Source organism: Bos taurus, chromosome 26, assembly GCF_002263795.3.
Source record: "Bos taurus isolate L1 Dominette 01449 registration number 42190680 breed Hereford chromosome 26, ARS-UCD2.0, whole genome shotgun sequence".
Lineage (NCBI taxonomy): Eukaryota > Metazoa > Chordata > Mammalia > Artiodactyla > Bovidae > Bos > Bos taurus.
In genome coordinates this window covers 24,761,384-24,787,948 of record NC_037353.1, presented here as the reverse complement: position 1 = coordinate 24,787,948, position 26,565 = coordinate 24,761,384, and the positions used below count along the sequence as shown (strand labels likewise).

The 26,565-nt window shown below is 39.4% G+C and overlaps 1 protein-coding gene across 8 annotated transcripts in view; it reads left to right on the top strand.

Annotated features, from left to right (window-relative positions):
• CFAP43 (cilia and flagella associated protein 43) overlaps window positions 1-26,565 on the top strand; it is a 100,335-nt gene that overhangs the window by 7,377 nt on the left and 66,393 nt on the right. For 6 of the 8 annotated variants that reach the window (XM_015460666.3, XM_059881860.1, XM_010819895.4 and 3 more), the window contains exons 3-8: window positions 4,133-4,229; window positions 10,463-10,630; window positions 13,179-13,329; window positions 18,606-18,765; window positions 23,214-23,281; window positions 24,931-25,062. In XM_015460666.3, the coding sequence (XP_015316152.2) occupies window positions 4,133-4,229; window positions 10,463-10,630; window positions 13,179-13,329; window positions 18,606-18,765; window positions 23,214-23,281; window positions 24,931-25,062 (776 nt within the window). Of the gene's footprint in view, window positions 1-4,132; window positions 4,230-6,382; window positions 6,567-10,462; window positions 10,631-13,178; window positions 13,330-18,605; window positions 18,766-23,213; window positions 23,282-24,930; window positions 25,063-26,565 lie in introns of those variants that run through there. The other 2 variants (XM_059881861.1, XM_024985629.2) reach the window with 2 other exon arrangements.

Sequence of the window (26,565 nt, the reverse complement as noted above, 5' to 3'; positions counted from 1 at the left end):
CAAAAACAAGATCAGGAGCTGACTGTGGCTCAGATCATGAACTCCTTATTGCCAAATTCAGGCTGAAATCGAATAAAGTGGAGAAAACCACTGGACCATTCAGGTATGACCTAAATCAAATCCCTTATGACTATACAGTGGAAATGAAAAATAGATTTAAGGGACTAGATCTGATAGAGTGCCTGATGAACTATGGATGGAGGTTCGTGACATTGTACAGGAGACAGGAATCAAGACCATCCTCAAGAAAAAGAAATGCAAAAAAGCAAAATGGCTGTCTGAGGAGGTCTTACAAATAGCTGTGAAAAGAAGGGATGTGAAAAGCAAAGGAGAAAAGGAAAGATACACCCATTTGAATGCAGAGTTCCAAAGAATATCAAGGAGAGATAAAACCTTCCTCAGTGATAAATGCAAAGAAATAGAGGAAGAGATTCAGTACCTGGTTTCAAAGCTTCAAAGGCAGGCTGACTCTTGTTAGGGATAAATGCAGCTTGTGACTTGAAGTTGAAGCCAATGCTCATTTACCATTTTGAAAATCTAGAGCTCTTAAAAGTTGTGGTAAATCTACTCTGTGTGTACTGTACAAATCCTGTTGTCTCTACACATCCTGGATGAGAGCATATCTATTTACAGAATGTTTTACTAAATATTTTAATATTCAGTAAAATATTTAATGTTTAATAATTTAATATTTCACTATTGAGACCTACTGCTCAGAAAAGAAATTCCTTTCAAAATATTACTGCTCATTGACAGTGCAGCTGGTCACCCAAGGGTTCTGATGAGGATGTACAGTGAGATTAATGTTTTCATGCCTGATAACACAGCATCCCTTCTGCAGCCTGTGGATCAAGAAGTAACTTCTCCTGTCAAGTCCTATTGTTCAAGAAATATATTTTGTAAGACTGTAGGTGCCATAGGGAGTGACTCTTTAGTAGGTCTGGGCAAAGTATTAATAGATTGAAAACCTATAAAAAATATTCACCATTCTAGATGCAATTAAGAACATTTGTAATTCATTGAAAGAGGTCAAAATATCAATACTAATAGGAGTTTGAAAGGAGTGGATTCCCACCCTGATGGATGACTCAGCGGTTCAAGACTTTAGTGGAGGAAGTCATTGCAGATGTGGTGGAAATAGCAGGAGAACTAGAATGAGAAGTGGAGCCTGAAGACGTGACTGAATTGCTGCACTCTCATTGTGAAACTTAAACAGATGAGGAGTTTCTTTTCATGGATGAGCTAAGAAAGTAGTTTATTGAGTTGGAATCTATTTCTGGTGACAATGCTATGAGGTTGTTGAAATGACAAGAAAGGGCTTAGAATATTACATAAACTTGGTTGATAAAGTGATGGTAGAGTTTGAGAAGACTGACTTCAGTTTTGAAAGGAGTTCTACACTGGGTCAAATGCTATCAAACAGCATTGTATGCTATAGAGATATCATTCATGAAAGGAAGAGACTTTGATGTGGCAAACTTCATATTGTCTTCCTGTAATTGCCACAGCCACCTAGCCTTCAGCAATCACTTCCCCAGTCAGACAGCAGCCATCAACATCGAGGAAAGTCCCTCCACCAGCAAAAAGATTGTTATTTACTAAAGGCTCAAATGATGCTTAGCATCTTTTGGTAATCTCTTCTCCAGGGGATCTTTCCAACCCAGGGATTGAACCCAGGTCTCCCGCATTGCAGGCAGATTCTTTACAGTCTGAGTCACCAGGGAAGTCCAGTAATACTGGAGTGGGTAACCTGTACTTTCTCCAGCAGATCTTCCCGACCCAGGAATCGAACCGGAGTCTCCTGAATTCCAGGTAGATTCTTTACCAGCTGAGCTATCAGGGAAGCCCCATCTTTTGGTAATAAAATATTTTAAAATTAAGAAAGGTACATTTTAAAAACATAATTCTATTTCACACTTACTAGACTACAGTATAGTTTAAACATAACTTTTATATGTACTGTGACTTTCTTGTGACTTTCTTTTTGCAGTATTTGGTTTATTGCACTGGTCTGAAGCCAAACCCAGAATCTCCAAAGTATGCCAGTACATGAATGTAACTACCCTTCTTCTTTAAAATTTCCCAAAGCTTTATTATTTGGCTGTTGCCCTGTTCAAGCAATGAAAGTTAATTCAAACCAATAGCCAGCATTCATGTTAAATAGTGAAACTCTAAAAGCATTTACAATTAAGTTAGGACTAAGTCACTGAGGATACCTGTTGTTACCATTAATATTAAGACCAACTTGGAGTTCCCAGCCAATGCAACAAAATATGAAACTGAAAAATTATACCTATGGAAAAGGAGTTAATAGATAATAGTGTAATAAGACTAATAAAATAATGCTCAGTAAGATGCCGATTTCAAAATAAATATCCATGCAATTGGAAGATTTAAACACTTAGGAATGCTTCAAGGAAGAAATGTGACTGATCTCAATGAAGAAAAACATAAAAGTCACTGATACAAAATATTTAAACATAAAAGGTGTATTTCTGCATGAAAATTATAGTTATTATAACTATATTTTCATATTCTTCACAGAATGTAAATCATAAGTTTATCATGTTTTAGAGAGCCAGGAGTACTTAAATAAATGTTATTCCAGAACAAAAAGTAGAGAATGAGAATAATTTGAAAGAGCTTGATGCCAAGGCCAAGGGCCCTCTTAGCATTATGGTGTTGTAGACAGGTAGATTGTGGTATAGGTGTAGAGATCACTCCATCAGTGGAAGAATTGAAGGCTGGGGAGAGGCTCTAGGATCTATAAAGCTAAGTATATGATGAAGATGCTCCCAGACATGCACACACATGCACAATAGATGATCTGAATTATTCAATGATGGTGTTAAGAAAACTTATTAGAACAAAAGTATCAAGTTACGTACTCATTGTTATCATACTGTACACCAAAACTTATATCAAACAAAAATAAGACCTCATTCTAAACAACAAACCCATCGAAAGTTAGAAAATATGTGGTGGAAAATTGAAATAATTTGAGGACGGAGAAGAACTTTTCACATAAAGGATGCAACTTAAAATAGACATATTTTTGATTACATACAAATTTAAAACTTGTGAACATCTAAAATACCATAAAAATTAAAAAGCAAATAACAAACTGAGGGAAATATTTGAACAAATATGACCAAGTATTTTCAGAGAATTTATGAAATAAGGAACAAAGACAGATATTCTGATAGAGCAGTGGAAAAAGAGCTTATCCAAACCACAAGACTAACAATGTCCAAAAGCATAAAGTCTTCTGTCTCAATATTCATTTTATTTATTTTTCAACATTCATTTAAAAGAGTATCTTAAACTGAGATGAAATTTTTCTGCTTATCAAGGTCACAATTTTTTAAAAGCTTATAATTGCTAGGCAGAGTGTTAAATTGATAACATTTTTGTTATTGTTGTTGAAGGTAGAGGTAAAAAGTGATACAAAGACATGAATGTAAAGAAGACAAACATAGAAGGCAAAGCTTGCATCTCTGGGGCCACACTGAGGAGCAGCAGCTAAAGGAGGGGAGACCAGAGCCTCACATATAAGGAAGGCAGAAACAGATACTTCCCTGTATTAGCATCCTCACTGTGCACATTTTAAACATGTTGCTAAGACTTTTAAAGTCATGTTTCATTTCTTCAGCTGCAGGTACAAATGAGAAAAGAACTTTTTTAGTTGTGCTAAAGGCTGAAAGATATCAAGCTAAGGGCCAGATATGACCTACGAGGCAGAGATATGGAAGCAAGCTAGAATTATTGCAGCTGTTCAAGGTTTTTCAAGCTGTTTGCATGAATAACTTTTATAATTACCATGTTTCATGTATTTATTCTTGGGCCATTTCCAGTCACATGGGGACGTGCATGGTGCAGTGTACTCAATTTTGCACTGAAGTCACGAGACAGCAACCCCATGGCTTAATTCACTCTAAAATCTTTTAAAAATGGATCTTCACTTTGCTCATAACTTTCTATCAATAGTGTTAGATGTCAGTCAAGACATGTCTTATTCTAGGGCCCAAAGCTCTTGAATTATGTAAAAATTATTAAATAAGGGAAATTAAACTATAAGACTATAGTTAATCTGCACATGATTAAATCCTTATAACGGGTTTTTATATTATAGGCAACGTTCTCCTAGACTACACTTTACTTTCCTTCAGTTACTGTGGCACCTACCTGGCTAGTTACTCCTCCCTTCCAGAATTTGAACTGGCCCTCTGGTAAGTTGCAGCCTCCTGCAGAATTCTTTTCATTGGGTCACATTTTGATCGTATCCTTCTAGATTGTATCAAAGGACATCTACATGAAAAATCTGGAACAAGGAAAAGTGAAAAAAATAAAAGTCCTAATCATTGGCTTAATCACCACTTTCAGGCAGCAAATTGGCAGGGCAAAAGCTAACAGATTAACTACTGTCTTCTCTTCTTATCAATGTGTTATAATATTCCTTTGTCAGGTAAAGAATACATGGATAATTACATAAAGTTTTATCTTTTCTTAAATCATATGATACCTTTGAATTATTTTATATTTTCCACTAATGTTGAAATTAAGATGTCCCTATATTAGAGCTCAGTTTGAAGTAATTATTTTTAGGGACATTAGAACAATTATATGTACAGAGAGTAGAACATCATACCCCATTTTCCAGCTGTAAAGAAAATACTTGTTAATAAGACTTGTTAATAAGTCTGGTCTTTACTGGGTCACTTCATGTGGCCACCTTCAAAGATGCACTCACTGTTCTATCCATAACATAGACTCCTTCTGGGGGAATTTGTCTTATTAAGGTGAAATATGGAATGTTCCAACGATGATTGAGAATACCCCTTACATACCAGCTTTTCTCGGGGTTTCTGTGGTGACTCAGCTGTTAAAGAAGCCACCTGCCAATGCAGGAGAAGCAAGAAACTTGGATTCAGTCCCTGGGTAGGGAAGATCCCCTGGAGAAGTAAATGGCAACCCACTCCAGTATTCTTGCCTGCAAAGTTCCATGGAAAGGTTCCAAGGAGCCTGGTGGGTGTCAGTCCATGGGGTTGCAAAGAGTTAGACATCACTGAGTGCTCTCACACACACACACACACACACACACACACACACACCAGCATTTCTCTTGGAAGAATGTAATAATCTAGATTCAGAGAACAACATTTAGTTTATATAGAGTAACTTAAAAAAAATAAAACAACTTTACTGAGATATAATTGATGTATAATAAACTATATATATTGGAGAAGGCAATGGCACCCCACTCCAGTACTCTTGCCTGGAAAATCCCATGGATGGAGGAGCCTGGTAGGCTGCAGTCCATGGCGTCACTAGAGTCGGACATGACTGAGCGACTTCACTTTCGCTTTTCACTTTCATGCATTGGAGAAGGAAATGGCAACCCACTCCAGTGTTCTTGCCTGGAGAATCCCAGGGACAGGGAAGCCTGGTGGGGTCGCACAGAGTCGGACACGACTGAAGCGACTTAGCAGCAGCAGCAGCAAACTATATATATACGACTTGATGACTTTTGACTTATTCATGAAACCATCACCATGACCAGGATGATGAATATATCCATCATCTCCGAAAGTTTTCCTGTGCTCCTTCAGATCCTTCCTTCAGATCCAGGTATGCCACACATACATGTGGCTTCCCAGGGTAAAGCACCCACCTGGCAATGCAGGGGATGCAAGAGACTCAAGGTTGATCCCTGTTTTGAGGAGATCCCCTGGAGAAGGAAACAGCAACCCACCCCAGTATTCTTGCCTGGGAAATCCCATGGACAGAGAAGCCTGGTGGGCTACAGTCCGTGGGGCCTCATAGAGTCAGCCGTGACGGAGTGACTGGGCACGCATGCCTGTACACCATTGCTTCCCTGCCTTCACCCCTGGGGAACCAGTGGTGTATTTTCTCTCACTCTGAGTTAGTTTGCGTCTTATAGAATTGCATATACATTATATACTGTTTTTTAAATCTGACTTCTTCCATTTTGCACAGTTATTTTAAATTCTCCCACGCTGCTGTGTGTTTCGAGAGTTCATTCCTTTGTATTCCATGGTATATAGCACAATCTGTTTACTCACTCACCTGTTAATGATTGTTTTAGTTTGCTAGGGCTGCCATTAACAAAGTACCACAACCTGAGTGGTTTAACCACAGAAATTTATTGTCTCAGTTCTGGAGGGCAGAAATCTGAGATCAAGTGTCAGCAGGATTGATTCCTGCTGAGCTGTGACAGAGAATTTGTTCCTGATTGTGAATAACTGTCCTCATGTTCACATGGTGTTCTCCTTGTTTGTATATCTGTCTCTTAATTTCCCCCTTTCTAAGGTCACTAATCATATTGGAGTCGGGCCACACTAAATGACTTCATTTCATTTAGGAAAGACCCTCCTTCCAAATAAGGTCACACTCTGAGATACTGAGGGTGAGGACCTTAACCTATGAATTGTGGGAGACACAAATCCATCCATAACAATGCTTAAAAGATGAGGAGGAATGAGATTTGTGAAGAGGAGAAGGAAGAAGATTCTAAGCAGAGAAAAAGCATGCGCAAAGGCCATGAGGTCAGAAAATATGGCAAATTTGAAGATTTAATTTAATTTAAGAGGTCGTAATGATGTAAACAAGAGACCAGCCATGAGAGGCAAGCCCAAAGGGACAGTGTGTGGCCAGTGTGTGATCATCCTTGTAAACAGTGACCGTGGAGTTTATCATCCAAATCTGGACACTTGTGAGAATGAAAGGGGTATGTTATTAATAATTAATGCAAAAGGATACTCATCCTCTGTGTAAGTCATGCAAGTTGGCACATCCTTTATCATAGAAGCAATGGGAGTCTATTAAGGGCTTTTACCAGGGATGTGAAAATGACATGATCAGTCTGCATATAAAGATCTTCTGGTCACATCAAGGAGGGAACATCAATTAGGAGGCTTTGGTGGTCCAGATGAGAGATAGTCGTGGCATGGACTAGAATAGTGAGCATAGGGATGCAGGAAAGTGGAGATACTTGGGAGGTGTTTAGGAGGCAGCACCATTGGGCTTGGTGACTGACTGAATGTTGGGCATGGTGCTGAGCGAGAGGGACAGTTGAGGGTTTTACCCAGAGCTGTGACTTGGGAAACCTGGGGACATGATGGTGCTTTTCAGAAAGACATAGAAGGCCTGGGTGGAGGGAGGTTGGAAGAGGTGTTTGGGGAAGATGAGTTGGGACAAGCTGAGTTGAGGGTGCCTGAGATAAAGAAATGGTGATGTCTAGTTGGCAGTTGATATATCAGTTAGGATTAAGGTTCAGTTGCTGCTACAGAAACCCAAATCACCCTAAAGAGATGGCATAAACAAGACAGGAGTTTTTTTCTCCCGTGTAGCAGTTTGGGTATGAGCAGCCTGTGGCTGCTCTGGGGGCTTACCGGTGTCTGGGATCTGTCTCCCCTATTCTGTTGTTCTCACACTCCTAGGGTGTTGCCCTCATCTCTAGTCTAAAGTGGGGTACCAGCCATACATTTCTGGGAGCCACATGGAAGAGAAAAGCATAATGGGGAAAGCACAAACCTTTGTTGGACACGTAGCGTAGGAACTGCACGCATCACTACCACTTAGAGCCCACTGGCCAGCTTGGTCACATGCCACGGGGAGCTACAAAGCATGCTGGGAAATATGGTCCTCACTGTGGGTGACCATGTACCTGGTTAAAAACTAGGGGACTCTGTTACTAGCAAGGAGAAATGGAGAATAGATTTTGAGAGACGCAGTTTGCCTCTATCCTAGATAGCTAGGACCAGAGCTCAGGAGAGAGTGCTGGAGGTTAACATTTGGGGGTTGTTAGATTAGTAGTCAGAGTGCTGAAAGTGGATAGGGCACCTACAAGAGAACCTTGAACAGAACCTAGAGGAATGCCAATAAAAGAGGCTGAAAGCGGAAAAGGGCCTCACAGGACATTCAGAAGGAGCAGTCATGGAGCGAGGACGGACAGGGGCATGGAGGTTCCAGAACGCACCTGAGCCTGAATTCTGAAGAAAGCAGAGCCTGAGGCAGAAACTCACATGCCCCTTCTCTAGGAGAGACTACAGTTTCAGGAAGGAGGCAAGCTAGAAAGGGGGAGGGAGGGAAGGAAGAGAGCCGGTGTGAGCGCACATTAATTCACTGGGCACCACTTAGCTGCTCTGCCACAGGTGGTCTTTGGAGAGGCCTTGTGGAATACTGTGAACATGGACAGTCCCTGGGCCGTGACACAAGGGGCTGGGAAGGGGAGAGGAAGATATGGGAACTTGCCCACCACTCCTGTTACCCCATCAATCAAAAGTCCCCTGCACAGGGTATTAACTCCGCCCCACTTTCAGACTTAGTGCAACCTGAGGCTCTTGGCGTGTAGAGCAGGCATGAGATGAGGTGCAAGCAAAGTGGGCCCATGAAGTCAGTTGAAGCCTATGCAGTTAGACAGCCACCAAGTCAGCTAGGCCCATGTGATCCAGGGCCCAGAAACAGCATGGGGCTGACAGTTAGGGGTTTCACGTAAGAGCTTTGTAGACAGAGTCCAAGAGTCATCCCAGAAGGTAGTTGTGGTGAGCAGAGTCCAGTCCTGTAGAAGTTAAGTTAGACAAGGACTGAAAAGAGCCTGCCAGGTTTGGGATGAAGGTGGATGTCAGTGGATTTGGAGACAGACAGATGGGAGACAGATATCTATGTCAGTGGAATGGTGGTGATGGGGTGCAGATATCCTGGGATGAGGGGAGAACAGGAGTGAGGAAGACGATGCGGTGAGTTTAAACAACTCACTCAGGGAGGTTGGCTCCAAGGGAAGACACATTAAAGTGTGAGATTAGGGGAGGGATTTTTTAAAAGATGGTACAGATGAGCACTTCAGGGTTGACAGAGAGGAGTCAGGAGAGAGGGAGAGCCCAAAGGTGCAAAAGAGAAGGAATAATGGGTAAACTAATGTTCTTAAGAAGTCAAGACCTGTAGGGTCCAGAGCACCGGTGGTAAAACTGGCCTTAAGCAGAAGGGAGGATATGTCTTCCATTGTAACAGAAGAGAATAAGGAAAGAATGATACAGAACTTGGCAGGTTGTCACACTTGATCTCAGAAATTTGGAGGAATTGTCAGCTGATAACCTCTGTTTTCTTCATCGAAATCAAGGCCATTTACTGAGAGTAAGAAGGAGCTGGAGGAGTTAGAGCCTTCAGGAAAATGGAGAATATTAAAAATCAGCACTTTAGAGAATAGGAAAGAGAACCAACCAGAGAAACAAAGGAGGGTTGGAGGTTGTATTGAGGGTCCTCGTAGGTGGTAAACATGAATTTATAATATCACCGACACACATAGTCCTGTGATATTTGTTCCTTTGTTTCAGCAGCTCAGGTTTTCAGCCATATCCATCCAAGGTTGATGTGTTTTCCCAGGCATCTGAGGCAGAAAGTAAAAACAATCCAGGGAATCAGTGATACCAGCAAGAGATTAGTTAATATGATGGATGGGACCTCTGTGATGGGGATGGAAGGAGGTGGAAGCAGGAGGGAGCCAAGAGACAGGGTGAACTCCACATAACTTAGTTCTAGTTTGCAATTCGCAACCCTGAGTGGAGTTCTGGCTCCTTGTGAGGGGACAGCTCACATGAATTTTTCTTCTGTTTATCTAGCAAAGGACCTTGCTCATGATAGGCATTCAAGATATTCTTTCAAGTGGGTAAATGAAGTAATCTGTTTTAAAGTACTAGTATTACCGAGCATAACCCTATGGGCTCTTCCAGGGACAGGTGGATGAGTCCCTAAGACGTGTCTGACTCTTTGAGACCCCACGGACTGTAGCCTGCCAGGCTGCTCTGTCCATGGGATTTCCCAGGCAAGAATACTGGACTGGGTTGCCATTTCCTTCTCCAGGGGATCTTCCCCACCCAGGGACTGAACCCGCATCTCCTGCATTGGCAAGTGGATTCTTTAGTGCTGAGCCACCTGGGAAGCCTACTGTGATTTTTAAAACTCAGTAAATGCTCAGCTGGCATCAGTGCATACAGGGCATCTCAACTTATAAGGAGTACTCATCTGTAGTACTAAGCGATTTAGGCACCTACACTTTTCAGCACATGCGATGGTACTTTCCACTTTCTAGATATAAATGGGTCAAATCCAGATTTGATAAGGAGCATGAAACAGCCTTAGTATCACATTGCAAAGTAATATTTTAAAATAATTGTCTTGCTTTCCTAGGAGGGTACACTATAATTATAAGCATAATTATTTTAATCTTGATATTAAGATAATAGATTAATAAATTATATAATAAATTCTCAAGTTATGTAAGTTGTTTTCAAGTTTTGGGAATAGCCAAAAATTCATTCAGGTTTTCATTCTCTCTTATGGAAAAGCCTGAATGAACTTTATGGCCAACCCAATAATTAGATATATGTTCTCAAGACATGAAATTCAAATGAATTATTTTTCACCAAACTCAACTTTGTCTCAGGAACTGGGAATCAGGTGTCATTCTGTGCAGGAAGTCACAACCCGGTGTAGATGTGAGCCAGATGACTTTTAACCCCATGAATTGGCGCCAGCTGTGCTTGTCAAGTCCAAGTGCAGTAACCGTGTGGGCCATCGAAAGAAGTAACCAGGAGCATTATCTCAAAGCAAAGTAAGAGACTTCATTACAACATAGCAAAGTGGGGATTTTTGTTTGCATTCATGTAACGGGATTGGGTCGATTTGGTGAATTAAATGGCTTTATACACACATCTTAAAACATCTTTTCCCATACTTTGGAGTGGTTGGTTGCATTTTGAAGGGACTCTCTTTAACTTGATTTCCCACTGAGTTTAAATATCAACCTTATCACAACATGGTTTAATTTTCCAAAATTGTATTTACTCTTGCCATTTCAAAATATGCCTATTGTATTAAATATATATGTATTTCTAAAAGAGCGTGTTTTTTGTACCTATTATTTTGATACCCAATTGAAATCTCAAAAATAAGAACATTTTAGATATGGGAAATGTATAGATCATATCTTCAGTCACATTGTCTATAAATAAGAGGGTCGTTGCGTGTAGTGAAGTCATGGAATTGCCTATTTCGATAGGATTGGGTCAAAGAGAAGTTAAAAGACCAATGTCCTGGTGATAGCTGATGATCATGGTACCTTTGTTGAAAAGAGTTCAAAGACTTAAGGTGGTCCTGAGCCTACCATTCTCTCCATACTCCCCAAAGTCAAAGACTAAGGGGACGTTGGACATGCACATTCTTGAAGTTGCAGATTTGAAAACCTGCCTTCTTAAAGAGAAATGTAAAGCTAGTTAATAAAGTTTTCAAACTGGAGAACCCTAAGAGAGGCACTTCTTTCTCCTCAGTATTCTTTATGTCTCAATTTCTTTTTTAAGATAATTGATTGAATAGCCAAATCTGTCTCATGGCAGAGTTGACAACACTGTACCTTTTCATAAAGTGGATAATGCCTCTATCAGATCTTTGCCAGGGCAGGCAAGTAATTTATCGCATTTTCTTTTATTTCCCTTGAATATTTTTCTCTAGTTCTGAATGTTGAGTTGTGATTTTTCTATAAGAAAACAAAATGAGAGGTCAAGTAAGTGGATTGTCCTGGATCAGAAAACAAGCAGGATTTGAAAATACTTAGTTAAGCCTTACATTTGAGTGGTAAATACTATTTTTGCATGATGATTTTTCAAAATTATTCAACAGAACCAAGGACGTTTTGAACTTAACACTAAAGCTATGAGTTCTCTAAACTCATCTTTATAACCATGTTATAGTTTAAAAGTAAATATATGGTAAATCTGAAAATAAATTCCTGATACCAGAGGTTGTAAAGGTAGCTGAGTTTAATCTACATATATGTTAATTTTGGTCCATGTGTTTTTATTGGAGTTAGTTACCAATATTTAAAATTTGAGAAATTTCTCATCAATTCCAGATTATGATATTCTCTTGAAATCTTGAAATCAAAATTCTCACAATTCAGCAACCCTCTTGGTTAGAACTGAGTGGCACCTGCCAGCTTTAGGAGGTGTGTACAGAGAAAAAATTCTTAGATTTTCTGTTTCTTTGTGAGAAAAAGCCTAGTTCTTTTTTAAAAAAGCCTGAGTCTCCTTTACTCTCACAATGAACACTTCATTTCTAACATTTGTGGAGGAAGTTTTCCCCTCTACACCAAACAATTCTCCGTGATACCAGCTGGGTGTTTACGATTCGACTCAATTCTGACACTCTACCCAGAGGTAGAACCAGATTCCACAGGCTAAGGGTTCGGTCCTACAAGACTGCTCTCCCCCTTCCACTTCAGATGCTAGCTTCAGACTAGGTTGTTACCTGTACTTCCGACTAACCAGCTACAGATTACAGATTTCAATGACCCACTCCTGGGGTTACATTAATCTGCAAGAACAAGTCACAGAACTCAGGACAGCACTTACTGACATTTACTAGTTTATTGAAGGATATGATGAAGGATGCAGATGAGCAGCCAAGTGGTGATACATGGGGTGAGGTCTTGGAGGGTCTTGAATGAAGGAATTTCTGTCCCATTTCTAGGAGTTGGTTAGACTGCATCACCCTCCCAGTGTATGTGTTCACCAACCTGGAAGCTCTCCAGACTCCCTACCATTACATGATCAATTATTTGCTCCATTTCTAGCTCCTCTGCTCTCTCTGGAAGATGGGAGTAGAAACTGAAACTTCCAAGCCTCTAGTCATGGCTTGGTCTTTCTGGTGAGCAGTACCCATTCAGGAGCCTTTCAGGAGCCCACCCAGAATCGCCTCAATAGAACAAAAGAAGCTCCTAATGCACTTAGGAACTTATAAGAGTTTCAGGAACTCTGTGCCCAGACAGGAGGGAAAATCCTTTCCCATCTGCCACAGTCCCACCTGGTCACACAACACTAGCCTAACCCCTGGCAGCATTCAAGTTTCCAATTTCTGCTTTGGATACTAACTTTTAAAATGTTTGAAAAATCCCTGTGTACTTGATTCATGACTGTGTATTACCTGTCCTTTTATGATAAATAGTTTTAAATCTACTCTTTTACTTTTGAATGGTTTCTGTTAGTTTTTTTTTTTTTTCATGAGTTGTAACACCTCCCACTTTGCTTACCACTTATATGAAGCAGTTCTATCAATGACTAGTTTCTGTTAATCTGATTGTTCTGATGTCTTTTTTCCCCCTACAGGTCAGTAAAACTGCCTTTGGAAGATGGATCCTTTTTTAATGAGACAGATGTCATTTTTCCCCAGTCATTGCCCAAGGATCCTATCTATGGACCTGTGCTCCCTGTGTCAGCCATTGCTGGACTCGTGGGTGAAGAGGCAGAAACTTTCAGGGTAATGACCTGGCCCCTCTCCTTGTGTGCCTGTTGGCTTTCATGACCATCCCATGAGACAGGCAAGATAGAGAGGATCTTCCTGGTTTTTATTACAGATTAACCCTGGAGACCATGAAAGATGAAGGCTCTGGAGTTCTGAGTTTGAGTTTGAGTGACTAGGAAGATGATGGCCCTTGCTAACTGAAGCAGGAGGCCTAGCTGTGATTTCAGAGTTGGACATACTGATTTTGGAGTGCTGGATGGCATCCAGGTGGAGATGCCAGGTGGAATGGGCAATGTGGACCTAGCATCAGAGAGAAGGCAGGGCTGAAGACGAAATAAGTTAGAGTTACTACTGCAGAGAGGATAGTGGGAGCATGGAGCATGAGGTGGGGGAATGGGTAGGGGGTGAGGGAAAGGAAAGAGAGGGTGTCAGGGAAGAGAGCCAGAGAGGAAAATGTCTGCAAAAGACAGGAGGAAGAAGTAGAGTCTGAAGAGGCACAGTCACAGAAATAGGAGAAAATCCAGGAGAGAATGAGGCCCTGGAAAACAGTGGAAGAAAGTTTCATAAGGGAGTTTGCCAACAGTTACTCATTATTTTTTTCATTCAACAGATACTTACCAAGCTCCTTGTGTATAACAGTCACAGTTTTAGACAACAGGGTCATGTGGTGACCAACCAGGCATAGGCCTACCTCTCGGAGCATCCATTGTATTAGGGAGACAGAGACAAGACATCAGTACCAAAAGTAAAGAGAGAGAGTAAATCGTTGCAAAATGTGGCGAGTGTTATAACAGGATAGATGGGAGATGGGGGTGGAGGGGAGGGAGAGATCAACAGGCTGCTCAAGGAAGGCCTCTGGAGGGATGACTGAAGGACGAGGGGGCATTCCTCCTGCTATAAGCAGGGTGAAGAGTGTTCAGGCAGAGGGCACTGCACGGGCGAAAGCCCTGGGGAGAGAAGAGAATTCAGTATTCTTGAGGAGCTGAGAGGAGAATCCTGTGGCTGGAGCACAGTAAACAGGGAGCTGGGGAGTAAGGCACAGTGATGGTCAAGAAGGAGGCCCGGGACAGAGAGTGACACCTGCAGGGTCTTTGGGGTGAAAGTAAGGAGCTGGATTCTGCTGCGGCTCTGGAACCTGCGTGTGTGAACACTTGTGGGAAAGCTCCAAGCCAAGGAGAACGGAAGTAGAGGTTCCCAAATGCTTCTGACCACTGCAGAGCGTTAGGCTACAGATGTTTCAAATAGTTCCGTGTAATAATTAGTTTATGAAAAAGTCTCTGGCAAGCAAAATTTGTATGCCTATAGTATTTCTTCTAAAGGATGACAGTTACTCACTTTTCCTGATTACAGAAGGTAACTAATTCCTGTTAATAGTTCAAGTCTTAGCCTTGGAAATGCAACCACACTCAGCCACAGTGGGGCAGCAAAGTAAAAACAAACGCGTCGGCCTTCACGATTTACAGCTGGAAAATATGTTTCTTTGTTTAGTTTTTGATACCAAAGAAGCCACATTTTCAACTATTTCAACCCCATCATTCACCCTGTGTACCAACTTCATGGATCCTACATAGAGCATTTAAAACTCAGGCAATTATTCTTATCATTTAAAAAATGTCAAGTAAGAGAAAAGATTGTATGCTCTTAGTATTTCCTCTAAAGGATGACAATTATTCACTTTTTCAAATTATAGAAAATAGCTAATTCTTTTAATAGTACAGGAAATGCCTATACTTTTAATAGTACAGAAATGCCTTCTTTAAATACTTAAATATGGAGTTACCGTTTTTTTTAAATGCTCATAATAAACAGACATATTTCTTTCCTAGGACTTTGTAACTCAGTACATTTCAATTTTTTCCTGAAAACAGAAATTTAATATTAAAGTTTGACATCTCTAAATTATACAGAGACTGTTACTAAAGCCATTTATTTTACATTTAAATTAGAAGTCAATTTTGCCACTATTTAATTCTTTCATCTTATAGATAAATAAGGTGGAAAAAAAAATTGCTAACACATTGAGTAATGTCTATAGGAGTGAAAGTGTAACTAAACTTAGATCTCAAATGTCTTGATTCTATTCCTTTGAATGGAATTTCTTGTGGCCCAGTACCAATGGCAAAGAAATTAGTAAGGATTTGACCTATTTAAAGGTCTTAAAAATTGACAAATGTGGATTTTTATAAAATTACAAATATTAAATAGTCCCCTTATCTCTCTTGTAGCTAATGGTAGAATAGCACATAATAGGCCTTTAAATGGGCAGGCATCACATTACACAACTTATTTGGGGCATTAGAAATGGTATCTAGTAGTAGCGTGGGGGAAATCAAAGGCAGATGTTATCTGGGCAGAAATTGTATCCAAGATAGTGAATTTAATCTGAAGTGTCCAGTTTTCTTTTTCCATCGACCTTGAAAAAAAATTGCTAAATAGAAATTCCTCTTAAAGCTCAAGTATTGTGACACATATTCGGATGCTTACATTTTCTGAAGCAATATTAAGTTGGGCTTGAGTATTTTATGTTTGGTCTTCAAGTCATCAAAATGTTTGATTCCAGAGGACTGAGCAAGGATATGGTGTTACCAACAAATACTTTTAAACACTGTCAGCACCTTTTCTTTTAAAATTTTCAATTTCCATAATTGAAAGTTATTCTTTCTGCTTACACCGTGTAATATCACATTCATTTTTAAATGGCACAGAACATATTTATTGATGAAAGAAAATAATAGGAAGACAAGCCCAGGTTTATCTTAAACAAAACTGCACACAGTACTAGTTTAATATACTAAGGCAAGAAAATTCCAAGTTTTAATCCTCACCCTCTGAGGCATATATGTCCACTAACATGATGAGAACCAAATATGTGTGGTTTTTTAAAAAAATTTCAAGCTCATTGCCATACTAGGAAAGAGCCTTTCTTTTTGTGATTTATAGTCAAATGTCATCAAGACAACCAAAGAACTTTTAAATTATGAAGATTACATAATGGTAGTCACTAACTCTTTTCCCTCTGAGTCAAATCTCAGTTAGATACCACAAAAATGTCATTGATCAGCAACAGTTTAATCCTTTTGAGTGATTTTGTCCATTTTTTATGCCCACTGGGTGGCCAAATTGTGGCTCAAGTTTTATTTTCTAAGGATTCAAGGCTATGGAGGCATGAAATAGACCAACCATACATTAAAGATGACAAGATGACCTGGCCTTTAAAAAGCTTATAGTGAGAAGCGCTTCTGTACACGAAGGACTTATGCTTTCATAGTTCATGGTCCATCTCAAATGACAATTCTCTCTCTGTGCATTTCCTTCACTCCATCAGGAAGAACAAAGTGCTTTCTTGTAGGTTCTCTTGTAATATTTAAATACTCTTCTGCTATAAACTACCATGTTTTCTGATTCTGATGTTTGTTGATAACTACTTCTCCTTCAATAGGTGATTGTCCTATTGAGAAGAGGGATAATCTTAGCAATACAAGAGATCTCTCTGGTACAATATATGGTATATAATCAATACCCAGTAAATGTTTGTGGAAATACTAAAATGCAAAAATTTGTATCCATTGGGAATCCAGTAGAATAATTACTTTGGCAGGGCTACCCCTGCTTTACCTTTCCTAAATTAAAGAGCAGTGTATGCTATTTAAATAACTGAGTATTTATTACAATGGTGGCCTGCATTGTCAAGTTTTGAATGGACAAAATGGCTATTTATATGGGTTTACCATATTCCCCAACCATGAGACCTATTCCAACTTCCCCAGCTTTATTTTTCTCTCACAGCACTTTCAACACATAATATTTTATTTATGTATGTATATATAATTCTTTTTCCTTAATTTCTTTTTGCTCTGTTTTCCCTCACCAAGATTAAGTCCCATGAGGGTATATATATATATTTTTGTTTGTTTGTTTGTTTGTTTTGTTTTGTTCATTGCTACATCCCTGTGCTTAGAACAGTGCATGATATGTAAATATTTGGTAGATGAATGAATAAATGAATGAAATAAATATGGATCTCTCAAAGATATAAGAATTCTATTAATTTGGCCATTAGCTTATTTTAAATGTTTTCTGTTCCTATGGCTATAAGGATGCCTAAAGAAAACAAAGCTGTTATGTTGTAGCTAATGCAATTCTAAATAATAGTATAGTATTTAAAAAACCCTCAGATAGTACTAAATGTTTTGTTATAAACAAATATGTAAATAGATAAATAAGAGTAAAGTGTAGGATGTTTGACTTGTTTAAATAGAAAGGAAAGAATGCCATACTATGTTACTTTATAGTACCCTGAATTCAGAATCTTAGTCAGTGCTTTGGGGGGCAGAGGTGAGAGGGCGTGTCCAAAATATTGTACCTCTGGGAAGATAACCAGGTGGTCCAGGACTTTCAAGGAGGCCTGCTCTGTGTGGACAGAAAGGGGGAGTGGCCTCTCCCCTGCTGGACAGAATGTTTAAAGCTACAGGGGGCATAACACTGAGATATTATCATCAAAGGCAGAGATCAGCAAACTATCACCTGCCTTTATGTGACTTCAAGCAAGCTAAGACTGTTCTTTTACATTTTTTTAAAGTGTTTAAAAAAAAAAAGAAAGGGATATAACAGAGACCTATGTGGTCCACAAAGCTTATTTTTCACATAGTCCTTTACAGGAAAAATTTGCCCTACACCCTTAGTTTTAGTTCCCAAAGCCAGTTTTTTTTCTAGGTACATTCCATAGATTTTGTGCATTTCTCTCTGAGTTTTCCATGGAATCAAAGTCAGGTAGGATGTTTCATGAACTACAGAGGCGTTGAGAACCAGACCAGGGGTCCTCTTCTCATCCTCCGTTACAGAGAGCTAAGCAGAGGGTTGGGGCCAACCACTCCATAGAAAAATCACATTCATGCCCCCTGCCATGAACCAGGAGAGAAAAGGTTGACCCAAATCTTCCTCAAATGGGGTGACTTTCGCTAAACAATGGCTTTTTTAGGTCCAAGATATCAAAAAGTTCACCAAGAAACAGCATACAAATTATTACTCAAGACTTCTGCAAAAAAACTATGACACTAGAACTCTCAATGTGTTGGCAAAAACCCCTAATATTTTTCCTAGGGAATTAAAATGTAGAGAGAGAAATGGAGCAGGAAGAAGTTCATTTAGCTCTGGGCAAAGGGCAGGACCAATAAATGCATGTAGACACATATTAATTTGTTTTCATCTTGGAAATTGTTTTTGTTGAGTATTTCTCTGGCTCTTAGGCATGACTGTTGTCTTAACACAAGGTTTTAAATCTTTCCTTGAAGCCTAAAGACGATCTGTATTCTTTGCTTCACCCGACTATGCACTGCTGGACTCCAACAAGTGACCTATACATTGGCTGTGAAGAGGGTCACCTTTTAATGGTTAATGGAGAAACTTTGAAGGTAACTGTGCTTAATAAGATAGAAGACGGATCACCAAGGGGTAAGAAACTGCTTTGCTTCATCTTCCCAGAAGTGTAGCCATTGGTGATGGTTTTCCACCTGACAAAGGATGTTTTGTTCCGTATTTTTCTCTTTTTAGAGACGTCTTTGATTCCTCCTTCTTCTTTATCCTCTAGGTAGTTACCAAGTCCTCTGGATGTTTCTTTTAGCTACCTATATTAAGTGTTCTATGCTCTAGACTTTCTACTCACTCTATATATGTATTTCACATAATCCTTAAAACAAGTTCATAAGGAAATACATTTTTATCTTCATGATATAGATGAAGAAATGGAGGCATTAAGAACTTAAGAAACATGCCCAAATTCACATAACTAGTAAACTATAAAGCTGACACCTGAACCCAGACAATAAGACTTCAGAGTCCAAGTTCTTACTATGCTGTATCCTTCTGCATACATAGGTGCTCAGTTGCTCAGTTCTGTCCGACTTTTTGTGACCCCATGGACTGTAGCCACCAGGCTCCTCAGCCCATGAAATTTCCAGGCAAGAATACTGCAGTGGGCTGCCATTTCTTACTTCAGGGTGTTTTCCCCACCCAGGGATCAGACCTGCATCTCTTGCGTCTCCTGCATTTGCAGGCAGATTCTTTACCACTAGTGCCACCTGGGAAGCCCTCCTCATAATATGCCTGTTTAATCAGCTAATATGCCCTTCCTTGCCTTCCACAGTAACTCTTTCTCCACGAGACCTTCCTTTAGGACCAACTGCCATCTTGAAAATTACTTTCCGTGGGCTCACTAGCATTTCTGAGAGAATCTGATCTGTTCTCCTTAGATCAAGTGTCCACTCCTGGTCCCATCAGAGTTGTCCTGGGTCAGAGAAGCCAATATCACCTTGTGTGAAGCTGCATGTAGACACTTTGAGAAGGGAGTCTCACCAGGGCAAGTTCTCCAACCTGACCAATGCACTTTCCACTCTAATTCTTCTTATTCTTTCACACCCTGATTTCTGCAGCAACCATAGAGCTGACTTCGTTGAGCTCAATCCATAGTCGACCCAAACCAGGCATCCCATCCCTGCCAAACTGCCCTTCTTGAAGACCATTTTCCACATTTAACTCAAGGATGACTATGGCTTAATTTCAAGCCCTCTCTGATCCTTTCTTACCTGCACCATTAATATTATTTTTGACTACTCCCCAGTATGAGTTTTCTGATCTAGCCAGTCATTTCTTCCCATCATTTCACAGACATTTCACAGCCAGCTCATTCCCTTGTCACCTTTCACTCTGAATCCTCCAGTTTGCAGCTCAAACACCACATCCTACAGCAAGTCTTCCCCATCTACACATCTTCATATACTCCCTCTCCTGTTCCCTGACTCACACTCCACTGTGAAAGTAGAGCCATTAGGTTCAGCTTTCCTATCCCAGCCTACCACACTCCCCCTACCTCACTCTTCCCATTACTCTCATCTGTACTCTCCAGGCCTGGGCCACCCTCTGATCTTATGTTCACAATGCCATCCCTCAGCTCTCTAAAAAATAAGTCTCTCTTCTGGCCGGTCATTCCAGTTTCAGCTGTCCCACTTGAGCCTCATAGAAGTTCTCATCATTCCTGTACTCTCTCTAAATACTGCCTCCTGGCATTGGGAGTTAGCTTTGTCTAGGATGCCATGTCTTCCTCTCTACCTAGTGAAATTATCCATTGTAGAGCCTCTGTGTCCTCACTCCAACCTATAGGCAAACTCAGGTGCCCCATCTGGGGTTCCATCAGACTCACATCTTTGTTATAGCCTCATCCTCTATCAAAATATAATGCCTCCTGTGCCTGACGGTCCTTCCCACTCAGTCAATTGATTTGCTCAGTTGTGTGTGATTCTTTGCGACCCCATGAACTGCAGCACACCAGGCCTCCTTGCCCATCACCAACTCCCAGAGCTTGCTCAAACTGATGTCCATCCAGTTGGTGATGCCACCCAAACATCTCATCCTCTGTTATCCCCTTCTCCTCCTGCCTTCAATCTTTCCCAGCATCAGGGTCTTTTCAAATGAGTCAGCTCTTTGCAACAGGTAGCCAAAGTATTGGAGTTTCAGCTTCAGCATCAGTCCTTCCAATGAATATTCAGGACTGATCTCCTTTAGGATGGACTGGTTGGATCTCCTTGCAGTCCAAGGGACTCTCAAGAGTCTTTTCCAACACCGCAGTTCAAAAGCATCAGTTCTTCAGCGCTCAGCTTTCTTTATAGTCCAACTCTCACATCCATACATGACTACTGGGAAAACCATAGCCTTGACTAGATGGATCTTTGTTGGCAAAGTAATGTCTCTGATTTTTAATATGCTCTCTAGGTTGGTCATAGCTTTTCTTCCAAGGAGCAAGCATCTTTTAATTTCATGGCTGCCAGTCACCATCTGCAGTGATTTTGGAGCCCCCCAAAATAAAGTCTTTCACTGTTTCCATTGTTTCCCCATCTATTTGCCATGAAGTGATGGGACTGGATGCCATGATCTTAGTTTTTTGAATGTTGATTTTTAAGCCAGCTCTTTCACTCTCCTCTTTCACTTTCATCAAGAGGCTTTTTAGTTCTTCTTCACTTTCTGCCATAAGGGTGGTTTCTGCATACGTGAGGTTACTAATATTTCTCCTGGCAATCTTAATTCCAGCTTGTGCTTCATCCAGCCCAGCATTTTGCATGATATACTCTGCATATAAGTTAAATAAGACTGTCTTTCCCACTAGTCATCAACTCTGAAGTTAGGAATAGTGAGTTCAACTTTGGCTCTATAGTTTAATCCCAGAGATTGCTAGAGGGTAAATTGGCACCTCTTTGTGTTTGTAAAGTGAATTATAAAACAATATTTCTCATTTCCAAATTCCTATTTTGCGATGTTTTATACAATTTAGGACTTAGTTGTATATAGTCTTTTTTTTAGCTATACTGCACAGCATATGGGATCTTAGTTCCCCAATCAAAGATCGAACCTGCACCCCTTGCAGTGAAAGTTGAGAGTCTTAACTATTGGACCTCCAGGGAAGTCCCTGTACATAGTCTTTTATTGCTCACTAATTCCATCCTATATACTATTTCTTATCATTTTCATGATACATATATATTTTAATAACTTTTGTTTAACTTCCAAACAAATGTTTTCTATCTTCTTTCTATCTTCAGTGTCCTTCAATGTGGAGGACACTGGTGCCTTTGAGTTGATATAAGTGGCAAATATATAATCTCATAATCAACAGCCTCAAGGTATTTATATTTTATTGAAGAGAATAAGACAAGTTGACACATAATTGCAGCCAGAAAAATCAAGATGTGAGGAAAGCGTCATAAAGCTCTATGGGAATTCAGATGAGGGAAAAATGCCAAATTAAGTCATGTTGTAGGTGGCATTTGAAATAGCCCTTAAAGGATAAGTTCACAGGCAGAGGTGAGGGTAGGTGAAATTTTGGACAATGGTTTCTGTGTAAACAAGAAAACATGGGGAAGGCTGGGAAACAAGAAGTTGTCCAGTTGGTCTGGAGCATCAAGTGTTATGCAGAAATAGTGGGAATGAAGGCACATCTAAGTGATACCACATCTGACCTTGAATGTCTGACTAAGGTGTTTATACCTAATCCCTCTGACAGTGGAATGACATCAACTCCTGAGTGGAGATGTACCCCAATTGGAACTGTGCTTGCGGACATAAATTATCCATCGTTTAGGAAAGGAGTAGCTGTAAGCAGCAGGCATCTAGACTAGGCCGGAGTCATAGCAACGGACTTCGGTGGCAGTTGGATTAAAGAGAAGAAGCTACCGGGAGGTGAACAGTCTTTGGAGGAAAGGGCACTATGCTTCTTAGCATCTGGCAAAATGCTGAGCAGGTAGTATGTGATAAATAAAAGTCTGGCAGGTGTCTCTGAGCCTTTGATCTTGTAGTTCTTGCAGCTTATCTACATAAAAGCTAGTGTGCTTTTTGTGATGCTCCCCCAGGACAATATTTTATTAATAACAAAGATCTTATAAATCTTGTTTTATTTTTAAAAATCCACTATGTTTTATTTATTGAGGTACAAATTTGAATGCTATAAAATACGCAAATCTTAAGTATAAAGCTTAAAAATGATATAGTTTTTGTCTTTTTTTCCCCCCTGGCCTCTTAAAATCTCTAATTTGTTTCCTTAAAAAAGGAAATATATTTACTATATAATTCCACAATGTTACTCCCATAGATCTGATGATACAGAACATAAAAAAAAACTTGTGTGATTTATCACTAATCATTAATTAATCATTATCATCAGTAACCATTGCAAAGCAGCTTTTATTCTTTATTGTTTGAGAGGCATCATAGCATATATTCTGATAGAAAGTTGATCTGTAGAAAAAGGAATTACAAGGCAATGAGTAGTCCTAGTAAAGCAAGTGAGACTAATTACTCTGTATGGTACTTTTAATTATGTGTCACCTGTTTTACTTTGTTTTTCTTTCCCAAAGTTGAAAGAAATCTTATCAGTCCAGTCACCATGGTGTATCAGAAGGGAGGCGTGCTTGCTTCTGGAATTGTAATGTATTTTTTTCTTCAAAATTAATTGCTTTCAAGAAAATATATACCTGAAGCTAACACAATGTTGTAAATTAACTATACTTCAATTAAAAATGGTTAAAAAATATGTCAAATGGAAAAAGAAAATACACAAAATTTCTATTTGCTGCCATTTACTATGATGAACCATAATATGTGATACCAAGTTCTGTCAGTTTATTAATTAAAATTCTTTTGTCAGGGGTGCTATTATAAAACTTTTTATTACAAATAATATATATATATATACAAAATTATAGAAAACATTATAGTGAACTATCATATGTCTGTCTTATTGCAAATAAACAAAAATAAAATTTAAAAAATCCACCACCCCAAAACATACACACACACACACACTCAAAGGAGTCAAGTCTTCCAGAGTTCACCAACCAGTAAGTGGAGAAGCTGGAAATGGAACCCAAGCGTGGTAACCTCCAAAGTCCTTTCTCTAATTTTTTAGGGCCCACAGCTTCAGTAAGTAAGAAAAGGGGCCATACCATATTACTTTTCCATGTGGTTGTAATCAATGCTAAGGTTTGAAGCCAACCTACAGTAAAATCTCTGGTCTACTGGTAGCTGTCCCAAAACACTGTTAGCTTCGTCTCTTCTTTTGCCACAGATCACACCTCTAGGAACCTAAGGGCAGCTGCGAAATGCTGTCAGAATGAAAGCTCCACCAACAGCAAGCAGTCTGGAGCTCATAAACCTACATTTAGTTCACAATCTCCTCTCCCCAACCTTGCAATGGACTACCTCCTTCTACATTTAGTCTGCATTTGTCCTTCTCAAGTCACCCTTGGTGGGTTGTTTTTTTTAAATCTAGTTTAAAGGGAAGCCTGGAGCGTCTGCTCTGGTGAGGGATGGAGAGTGATAATGAGCTTGGAAGCACCTTGCATGTTTTTCCCCAGGTCCCAAGTCTGAACCAAGCCATCTCACAAATACCTCTTAGTCATTAGGGGGTCTAATCTAGAAATGACGGCGAGTTTGCCCAAAATTTTTTCATTACTGTAAAAATAACTTAAGTTCTTCTTGAAAGTAGTTAAATTAACCTAAAACTGTTTACAACTTACTGATCAACATTTAACCAACCCATTTTTACTGGATACTTGCCCTGTTTCTAGCACTGTGTGAAAACTAGAAAGGAGAATACAAAGGAAATAAACAGCACACTCCCTACCTTTGAGTCATTTAGAGATTTAAGAATGCACAAAATAATAATTAAAGAACATACATGAAGGCTAAGGTCCTTTGAAGTAAGGAGACTGCTGAATACCAGCCACACGGTAAACTCTGCCTCACCTACCCCACGCCCTTTATCATGAAGAATGTGGCAAGGTGATAAATACTAAAGAAGTTCAAAGAAAGGGGAGATTAGTAAAATTTTAGGTAATTGAAAATGTGTCAGAAAAAAAGATAAAATTAAAAATTGACCAGGAAACATGATTAAAAATTGGCTAAATAAAGGGAAGAAGACAGAGCATTCTAGATAATGTAAATATAGATGATGTTTCCAAAAATGAACAGTAAATGCTAATCAATAAATCTTAGCTGATTTGATGAGGAAAGTATACTATGCATGGACTGAGACTAATTTCCTTCATTTATCTCATTGTTTTTGGTTTCTAGGATGGCTTTGTGTATTCTTTACTTATTAAAGATACAAATTACAAAGTAGAGGATTTTCTTGAGGTTGAAAGGCCGGTGGAACATTTGATGTTTTCTCCTAGTTACAGACTGTTGCTGATTCAGACAGACAAGGTATGCTAGATGGTGATTTCTTGATAAGTTTTCAGATATTATTATTATCATCATTGCATGACAGGAATGAAGGGCAGAATGTGCTGCATAATGATCCATTGCTAGTCAAGACTCTAGCTTGCAAATGAAAAATCAGCCAATTTAAAAGTCCAGGCAACACTTGAGTGTTTGTTTCTTCTTTTTGTGCATATATAACTGAAAGCAAACAGGGAATTGATATAAATCTGGGCACTCCCGTGTTGCTACTAGCCTTGTTTTTCTGCCATATCTTAGCTCTGTTTCCTCTCTACTTCCTCCCTTTCTATGAAGATGGTGTCAAAAGAACCTCCGGAAACTCCAGTTTTATATTTTTATCCTCTTGGTGACCTTAGTAGAAAGATAGCAGCTGGAAAAAAAAGGTCCTGTAACCTGGACTTATTGTACTAGCTTGGGTCACTTTTCTACCCCTGGGTCAATTACTATGTCCAGAGGGATTCTAAATTCTCATTGACCAGGCCTAGGTCACATGTCTAACCTTGGAGCCTAGGCAGAGTCATCTCAGTTTAGTTCAGTTCAGAAGCTTAGTCATGTCCAATTCTTTGCGAGCCCATAGACTGTAGCACACCAGGCCTCCCTGTTCATCACCAACTCGCAGAGTTTACTCAAACTCATGTCCATTGAGTCGGTGATGCCATCCAACCATCTCATCCTCTGTCATCTACTCAAACATAAACTGAGATTGTGGTAATGGGTGGTTCTCTAGGGAGAGTATAGGTTCTGTAAGAGAAGAAGGGAGGGAAATAAATGCAGGATAAAATCAAATGCCCACATGAATTATGCTGTTAGGAAGACTCCTAAGTCAGGAATATCAGTTTATATTGTTGGGCAATGATTTCAGATAAATTACAAGTAAAATTGAATGATTTTTTTGCCTAAAAGAAATTGAAACTGAAATATGGAAAGACTTAAGCTTCTGTAATTACCAGAAGTTAAAGCAACTGTGTTAATGATGTTTTAATAAATGAAAAACTTGAAGTATGTATGGAGGACAGAAAACAATTAAAAATGTAACCTAAGAGAAGGGAGAAAGACACAAATAGAAATCATACAAAAGAAAAATATACTTACAAAGTAAAAATTAAATGAATATGTCTGATAGAAGACTGGGTGCAGCCAAAGAGAGAATAGATGAACTTGAAGATATATTGGAAGAAGTTATTCAGAATGTACCCAAGAGACAAAAGTATACGAAATATAGAAGGGAGGGTAAGAGAAATGAATGATATAGTGAAAAGATCCAACATGTATTTGATTGGAATTCCAAAGAGGAGAGTCAGACAGAAGCAATATTTAAGGAGATATTTTCCAGAACTGATTAAAGACATGAATTTACAGCTTCAGGAGGCGCAGTGAATCCCAAGCAGGATACATAAAAAGATATGTATTTACACCTAGACTTACCAGTGTGAAATTGTTGAAAACTAAAGACAAAGAGAAAAACTTAAAAGTAGTCAGAGAGAAAAC